The 9,151-nt window shown below is 37.4% G+C and overlaps 1 protein-coding gene across 1 annotated transcript; it reads right to left on the bottom strand.

Moving 5' to 3' along the window:
- Positions 1 to 1,235: 1,235 nt before the first annotated feature.
- sb:cb1081 (sterile alpha motif domain-containing protein 9-like) lies at positions 1,236 to 7,895 on the bottom strand. The gene is made up of 2 exons (XM_060864308.1): positions 7,770 to 7,895; positions 1,236 to 5,096 (listed from the first exon to the last, which is right to left on the bottom strand). The coding sequence occupies exon 2, from the start codon at positions 5,031 to 5,033 to the stop codon at positions 2,364 to 2,366; it is 2,670 nt and encodes an 889-aa protein (XP_060720291.1). The 5' UTR covers positions 5,034 to 5,096; positions 7,770 to 7,895; the 3' UTR covers positions 1,236 to 2,363.
- Positions 7,896 to 9,151: the final 1,256 nt, after the last annotated feature.

Raw genomic sequence — 9,151 nt, 5'->3', positions numbered from 1 at the left:
TTGAGACCCAGTACTGGAAGTACCGGTACTTGGATCGCTTAGAAAAGTAATAGCATAAAACTTCAGATCAGACTCGACAACCTATCTGAATTAGGTGCATGTGGCTCAAAAGCCCTAGGAGGAGTGACTCTTGATATTCATTCATTCATTCATCTTCTACCGCTTCTCCGAACTACCTCGGGTCACGGGGAGCCTGTGCCTATCTCAGGCGTTATTGGACATCAAGGCGGGATACACCCTGGACGGAGTGCCAACCCATCGCAGGGCACACACACACACACACACTCATTCACTCACGCAATCACACACTAGGGACAATTTTCCAGAGATGCCAATCAACCTACCATGCATGTCTTTGTTAATTATTTATTAATAATTATAATAAGCTTATAACGGAAAACAGAATGTTGGCTTCTACAAAGCCAACATAATAACTAAATGCATGTCCCAAATTGCAATACCTGCTTCTCAGTAGAGTAGTTATTATACGTCGTTCATGAAAGTTTTGACTCTTTGAATCGACTCTTTTATTTGAACAATGAAAGTTAACGGTCAATTCGCGCGAACGAATCGGACCTTTTGGAGCGTTAGGGTTGAATAGTGACTGTTGAATAGTGAATAATTGAGAGTTGAGGGGCGTAAAAACATGTTTTAGGTCTAATTATTATTATTATTATTATTATTATTATTATTATAATTATTATTACAGTATGAGTATCTATTGCTAGTCAGTTCTGATGTTTTGGATAATGTTCTAAGAGAATAGTCAAAGTCGTGAGGACATTTCAAAATAAAAGCTATCTCAGTTGCCACCATTCCTTTCACTACAGTTTTATTTTCTTTCTTTTTTGTTTTAAAACAGTTGGTTACCCCAAAAACGCTGTATTTAATTATTATTGTATTAATTATTATTAAGTTATTTTTGGAATCTATATGAATAAACATATAGGCAACACGCATGCACAAGGCCTTTGGATGTATGCATTTGTTGTTTTTTGTTTGTTTGTTTGTTTAGAATATTAAACTATCAGTAATACACTCTGTCAAATAATTAAGAATAGCCTAAGAAGGCCTGAGATGATGTCAAGAAACGATTACCCACTTTTAAAAAGCAAACCTGCAGCGTTTAATTAGCACACAGTGTTTTATTGAGCGATGCACTGTTCAGTATTTCTGTATAAACATTTTCATTCACACTAATGCCTAAGCTACAAAAATTAATTGATCATGAGGCCTTTAGATGCTTCATATGATTTTATTTGTTTGTTTGTTTGTTTGTGCAAATGCATCATTACAGTACTATAATTAAGAATTAACAATTTGAAAATTAAAAAAATCCCATCACCAACACCTTCCACCAATTATTTCACAAGCTAATAATTTGTAATTATCTGTTGAAATACAAAAGAGTTCCACATACTGTATAAATTAGATGACAATTCAAAAGAAGAACAGCAACAAAAACAACAGTAAAGTAAAGAAATATACAGTACATAGTTACCCTCTGTGCACTACAACTGATCATATTATATCATTATCTAGAGGCATTTTTGCCAAGCTGGTTAGATTAGAAAAGTGAGTCTGGTTTCAAAACGACTACATTGGTTATTTGTATAGACACAAGCAGTGTTAGCTAGTCATGTAACTTCATAGATATGTTGTGTCTTTTAGTATTATTGTATTAATACCAATGTAAAAATTACATTCATTTAATAAATGCACAAGAAATTATGCTGATCCATTCAGAGTTCAGTTATGTGTGCTATAGACTTCAGTTACATACATTCATTCATTCATTCATTCATTCATCTTCTACCGCTTATCCGAACTACCTCGGGTCACGGGGAGCCTGTGCCTATCTCAGGCATCATCGGGCATCAAGGCAGGATACACCCTGGACGGAGTCAGTTACATACATTTGGCTGTAAATACACTCAGTTATAGAGTATCACTTGAGGCCATTATTAAATGTAAAAATATTCTATTAAATAATAGAACACAAAATAAATTGTCTATTGTCTCTGAATTTTGTATAATCTGGATGGAGGTCTCAGAAAGTCGACATAAGCCCATGCGAAACTGCGACGGAATTTTATTTACATCAATTTTGTAGCTCATGTGCTTGAAAATGTTGTGCAGTTGATGGCAGTCCAGCAAAAGTTGACCTATTATGAAGGACAATTGTCATCTTATTAAACTTACCCTACACCAGTAACAATGTATCTATAGAAAGTTTAGAATCCCTCTTTTTAACTTTCATCCAGGTTGTTAATAATCTCCTTTCATAATTGAAGTTGTAATCATTGTGTATTCATGGAAACCTGAAGTTTATCTGGAGCTCATGCTCAAATCTATCTTCGGCTTTATTTTTCATATCTAATGTTGTAAGCCACAGGTCCCTTGATGTTCAAGCCAAGACAGAAAGAAACCCGTCCTTGACCACGGACACTGGCTGGATGATCGGGAGAAACCTCAATCATCTCCGATCCTTGTACTGCATAAACCTTATAATTTCTCACCTCTCCTCTCACACGTTGTAGCTGTGGAGAATCACATCCTGGAATATTACATGCCAAAATCAATTTACGATCTTTAGTAAGATCGTAAATTGGATTATGTCTACATGAATTTTGGACAAATCTCTGTAGTCCATTGCTTTCACTGAGGAAGAAGAGAGGCCTGAGGTAACGAGAGCGTAGGAAATATTTGTACATTCTTTCAAAGGAACGATTCATGTATTGAACACATTCAGATATGTTAAGACCATTGCGTCTGTCCTTTTGTGCATCAGGCCAAAAGAGCAGAAGGACCAAGAGGTAGAACTCTGGACTTCTTCGATCTTTTTGTATTGTCCAGAGATCGTGCAACAGTTTTTCCAATGGTCTGAGTGCATCGGATTTGTCACATCTTTGACTTAACAAGACCTGTGCAACAATGTAGTTTTGGATATTCTGGGCCTCACTCGGTGAAGACAAATAAATTTCCTTCCATTGTTCAGTGATCAGTTCCAGGTCAGTGCCTTGACATTTAGTGTTCAACAATCCTGCAAATGTGCTGACCTTTTTTTCCTTGAGCATCTGCAGTGCTGATTTGTTCTGTTGGGACTGTTTTACAAATTTGCTGTAGCAGTAATCAACCTCAGGCCAAAAGTATCCAGGTTCTTCTTTGTCGATCTTTGGCTTTGAGTAGAGGAGATACCATTCAAAAAACTCGAACTTGTTCTCAACTTCATCTCTTAGACTTGTAATGAGACTCTTATATTTCTGACACTTGCCCCTTTCGTAAGAGTTGAGAAAACGGTGTGGGGTTGTTTCCTTTGTAAAAATCTTGAACCATTCCTCATTAGCTTCTGTAAGAAATTCAAAAATTATGTTTGCCACTTGCATGTAGCCAAAGATACCCCGGTTGTTGAAGATGGTAGATGTGCCTCTCATGCCAGGCTTCTCTGGTGCCTCCTCTTTCTCAGCGACTTTTTGTTCATCTTTAAAAGCATTAGTTGCTTGTTCTCCAAGCTGCAAGATTTTTCTAGCACATGCTCGCTTGTTTTTCTTTAAATAATTTTTTTGCACTTGTCCAAGGGTGTCTCTGATAAAGGAGTTTCTTTCATCCCTCCTAATTGCCATGTTAGCCCAGTGTGTAGCGATATCATAAGCTTCTAGCTCAATGTAATAGAAACGGGCAAGAGCTTGCGGATAAAATGGATCCTTTTTAAATATCTTCGAGGCTCTTTTCAACACTGCAGTACACATGGATTTGTTTTCCACTCGGTTTATATCTAGGATCAGCTTGGAGAATTTATTTTGGGTCCCTGTAGGAGAATTGTCCTGTTCTCGCTTTGTGAGTAATTTTTTAATAGTTTTCTCCAAACACGGGGGCATTGTATCTCTACACAGTTCTCCAAGTAGCTTCAATGTTGTGTCACTTCTGGTTACCCCAGCTTCAGTCAACAGCCTTTGAAATTCATGAGCAATCAGGGGATGTACAAATCGGACACGTATGTCCTCATTTTTGGTCCCTTCTTCAGATGTTGAGAATATGGCCAGAAAGTCTGTGAAGGGCTGCATGTGTGTCTCCAAAGAGAAATTATCAGCTTTTGTCCTGAAGAACAACTTACAAAAATCCTGTGGAAGGTCAGATCCAGGGACATACGAGTTAATCAAAGCTAAAAATGCCAGAAGTTGTTGTTTTCGGGGTCTCCATTTCTTTATTAAAGTTCCTTCCTCAAGAAGAGTTTCGCAGACATTTTCAACGTACGATCTGCTGTCATTACTCTGCATGATATTAAAGGCATGCAGTTCAGTATGTCTGTCTCCATGTGTTTGACTGATGTCATCCAGTTTACTGTCAAAATTCATTTTCTCTGTTGCTGAAAGGGTTGAATCCAAATTTATATTTCTCTTTGATTCTCCCATGTGTGTCTGACGAATACAGTTTAAAATGATGACTACAGGGATTGTAGTAGTTATATTGTTGGCTTTAATTTCGTCACAGAGGTTTTCTTCAAGGCTTTCTTGAAATGAAGTATCCTCACTTGTGTACTTGTTGTCCAGAAGAAGGAGAACAGTGTTCTGGTTTTCTGAACCACCTGCTAAAAATAAACGCAGCACTTGTTGTGCTGTTGCCTTTGGGTCTGTTGAAGAATCTAATACTTTGGCACACCTTAACTCTTTTCTCAGGTCCCACAGTACCTGCATGGCCAAGGTGGACCCTCCACTGCCTGGTTCATGGAACAAGTTAATATGATCAATGCTCCAACTTGTATTTTTGATTTCGTTGATCATTCTTCGTAATTTTTGATACTTATCCCGCTTGACAAAAGGGGAGTTCATTTGTTCAGCCCAGTAGAAGTTCAGCCATTGTGGTGGGGTACCTTTATAAAACTTTAATTCCATCTCCATGGCCCTTGTACGACTGATTGTTTCAACCTCATATTTATTGGCCCACACAACATCAAGGGTTGAGAGACGGTCTCTGTCTTCGGTTTGCAGTGGAACTTGCCTACCATGTTGAGCAGGAACATTATAATATGCCATCAGGCCTAAGGTCTATGGTTAACCTTTGAGTGATTTTAATTCTGTGACCTCCAAAGTGCTTTGCTGGAAAGAAAAAAAAACATGAACAGAAATGATGAGTTGAATTTGGTTTGACAGTTTAGGAACATATTAGAATATGATTCCTTAGTAAACAGTAACTATTCAAGAACAACACATGTAAGAATGTATTAGGAAACACGATCGAGGTTGTGGAGGATTGTGATTGGAAGGCAGAAACCATGTGGGAGTCTTCATGATTTTTAAACTAGACATGCAAAAGACATACTCGCATACATCATTTCACTGAAACGTTATAGTTGAGAACTTTTTTTAAGACAATGTAAGTGAGTTACGACACAAGTTGTTAAGTTAATTATTGCTTAATTAGCCAGTGATGCAGGCAGTTTAATTTTATTTTTGGGTTTATTAGGTGGGTTTAATAGAACCACAAAGGACCGTGATGATTAGGAAACAAACTGACCTTACTGTGTCTGTGCATGCACCTGAAAATGTGCCAAGAATGAGAGTGGCCGTTGTCAGAAGCCCGAGGCGCCAGGCTTTAGCTTTGCAACCTTTGAAATCATCTGTTACCAAGAAACGAGCTTACCTACACTCCTCATTGCTGTGTATTGGCTGTTCAAAACATAACTCGCTTAATTTTTCACACCCTATATTTAATTTGTGTATTGTTACACTCCTAATTAGTATTTATTAATTATTTGACATGCTCACAACACACCACATCTCAGCGTACATTTAATTTCGGAACGACTTTAACACATAAAAATGGCACATTAGAAGATTCACTGTCATTCGTTGTAGGTTAGCACTATAAATGTGCTGATAATAATCTAGTATCTTGAAGCCTGTAGTCTAAGGTAAGTACATGCAGGAAGGAAAAAGAAAGTACACCTTCCTTCAGTTCTGTTTTCATTTTATGTTTCTTACTTCCACAATTATTAAGAGCATAATTAGCAGCCAGGTTATAGTAATGAAATGCACATGAAGACAAATGAGAGGCCATCTGTCCAGGAGTTTTTTTTTTTTTTTACTTAATCGAAATTGGGTCATGCAACAGAACCGTGATATCAAAAACACCAGAAAAAATCTACATCTGAATGGCTAAAGCCGAAGATAATCAAGGTGTTATAATGGCCATGCTATAATGATGCTGTTGTAACAAATACCCTAAGAAATTATTATAACTGAGTCTATGTCTTTATTTACTGAGGTTGGTGAGGATCACACAGTTGTTATTTAGACCCTGATAAAAAAAAAATTGCCATACACTTTCATAAAGAATCATGTTTTACAAGGATTGCTTGTAATAATCACACTCTTGCATCTTGCATCTGGCCAAACACTGACAATGACTGTCAGGACTCTGCCTGGACTTTGGCCATGTGCCTTTTTGTTTATGTTTCATGTTCACGTGTCTGCCCCGCCCTTGTCTTTTCTGCCCCGCCTCTGCACACCTGTCCCTTGTGTATAATGATTATTTGTATTATTTAATTGAGCCGCGTTGCTTCGTGCAGCGCGGAATCCTATTGTCTCCTGTTATTGCCTCCTGTCGTCGTCATGGCTGGTTATGTCTGTGTCCTGTTTCGTGTTTCTTTAATTTATTAAATCCCCGTTTTTGTTAAGCTGTCCTGCGTTTGGGTCCGTTTTTATCCCGCGTTCACTGACAATGACTGATTTATTGAAACAGTGAATCATCGAAAAACAGCTAAAAGCATATTGGCAACATACTGCTGCATATGTCCTTCTGTAATTATTACTTTAATCACGTCATTCTTCTGTTGCTGTTATTGTTTGTTGTTATTTTTACACCATGCACAAAAAAAGTCAGCACTTGCATCTGTTTCCTCTTAGAAACCTGCTTCCACTTAAGTACAAGGCTCTAAATGGTTTCCACGAAATATCACCACGAAACCTCAACTGTTTTGAGTTAATGAGTCATATTCACGCACTCACTCACTCATTATCCGAACTACCTCGGGTCACAGGAAGCTTGTGCTCTCAGGCGTCATCGGGCATCAAGGCAGGATACACCCTGGACGGAGTGCCAACCCATCGCAGGGCACACACACACTCTCATTCACTCACGCAATCACACACTACGGACAATTTTCCAGAAATGCCAATCAACCTACCATGCATGTCTTTGGAAACTCGAGTACCTGGAAGAAACCCCCGAGGCACGGGGAGAACATGCAAACTCCATACACACACACAAGGGGGAGGCGGGAATCAAACCCCCAACCATGGAGGTGTGAGGCGAACGTGCTAAACACTAAGCCACCGTGCCCCCCTTAATGAGTCATATTGAGAAACCTAAATAAAATCTAATATTAAATAATTACTTTTTTCAATGAAAAGTTTACAAAGTTTACACAAAGGTCTTTTTGTTGTTTTGTTTTTCAGAGTTTAAGCTGTGGTTAAAATTGCATTGATCCTTTAGGAAGAAACGCCACAAATAGCACATTCATTCCAGCTAATTTGATTAGCTTGAATGTAGACCCACATAGAAATCTTAAGAAAACGTCACTGTTTTTCCTCGTATGTGTTTAGCCAGAATTTAGTACATTTTATGATGACTGAAATGTTTTAGTTAATTTGACATTTTACTAAAAAATAATCCTTAAAAAGTTTTAAATATTCCATGTACCTCTTAAGAACCCTGTACTTACTATTTATATGTATTTTATTAATAAAGAACATGTGCAGATTTCTTACCTGTGTACTAGATGCTAGCGTTTTCTCTCTCTCTCTCTCTCTCTCTCTCTCTCTCTCTCTCTCTCTCTCGCTGTCTCTCTGACTGTGGTTTGAATGCTCTCATGTGTCATTTATATAATACAAAAAAAAAAAAAAAAAAACTGCTCTGCATTTGCTTCCAATGATTTGGTTTTAGGTTAGGTTTCTTCTTCATATTTACAGTGAAATGAAAGTATAGACTTACACAGACAATGCCCATTGTTTCTGTAGTTTGCATTACTCTGAAATGAAAGTGAAGGCTTTAGCCTGTAGAGATTTCCATTTCCATACAGTCACCCTGAAGTCCATTCATTTTTACCATACAGTGTCGTTTTACATCCTGATTTGTTTTTCATTTGTTTTCTTTTATATATACAGTATACTTAGAATTTGGTTTGTTCAGAGCAGTTTTCAGGACACAGATTTATCTAGGTTTTAAAGGGAAACATTGCCTTCTAATAATTTCAGGGTTCTGTTAGGCTGCCTTACAACTTCCTGTTCTTCCTTCTTCAATTCTTCACCTTTATCACAAACTGATGGATGGATATGCTAAAATATGAATGAGTATATACTGTGTATGCAACAGTTCTTTTTAAAATAGGTTGGCCTCATGCCAATGTCTATGCACACCAAAGCAATATAATGCAAGAGAGTAAATAAAATCTGTTTTATTTAAATTTAAAGGATATATCTGCAGTTTTGTTTGTACTGAGGAATGCTAAGCGTGAGTTTCACTTTTCTTGTCACCATTTCTTGTAATTTTGTCTTTTAAGGTATACGGTTGGTACAGGTTGGTCTCAGCAGGAGAGGAATCCAATTAAACTGGTTTGAGTTGGCATGATGTGGAACTGTATATTCTGGAGTATAACTACCTCATTGTCATTCTTCTGTCGCTGTTGCATTTTGGTTGCCTCGCACACAATCCGTAGGTTTTGATATCTTGGTTTGTGCTCAGTGTTTGTTGTTATTTTTACACCATGTACAAAAAGGTCTGCTCACAATCCGTAGGTTTTGATATCTTGGTTTGTGCTCAGTGTTTGTTGTTATTTAATCCGTAGGTTTTAATCCATAGGTGTTAATTCGTAGGTTTTGATATCTTGGTTTGTGCTCAGTGTTTGTTGTTATTTTTACACCATCCCGATTTGTTTGCATTTGTTTTCTTTTATATATATACTTAGAATTTGGTTTGTTCAGAGCAGTTTTCAGGACACAGATTTATCTAGGTGGTAAAGGGAAACATTGCCTTCTAATAATTTCAGGGTTCTGTTAGGCTGCCTTACAACTTCCTGTTCTTCCTTCTTCAATTCTTCACCTTTATCACAAACTGATGGATGGATATGCTAAAATATGAATGAGTATATACT

This window comes from Tachysurus vachellii, chromosome 2 (assembly GCF_030014155.1).
Source record: "Tachysurus vachellii isolate PV-2020 chromosome 2, HZAU_Pvac_v1, whole genome shotgun sequence".
NCBI classification, from domain to species: domain Eukaryota; kingdom Metazoa; phylum Chordata; class Actinopteri; order Siluriformes; family Bagridae; genus Tachysurus; species Tachysurus vachellii.
This window is presented reverse-complemented; position numbering and strand designations above follow the sequence as displayed.

What these genes read in the sequence shown, in the direction of transcription:
- sb:cb1081 (XM_060864308.1), bottom strand. Translation starts at nt 5,033, where the DNA reads ATGGCATATTATAATGTTCCTGCTCAACATGGTAGGCAAGTTCCACTG.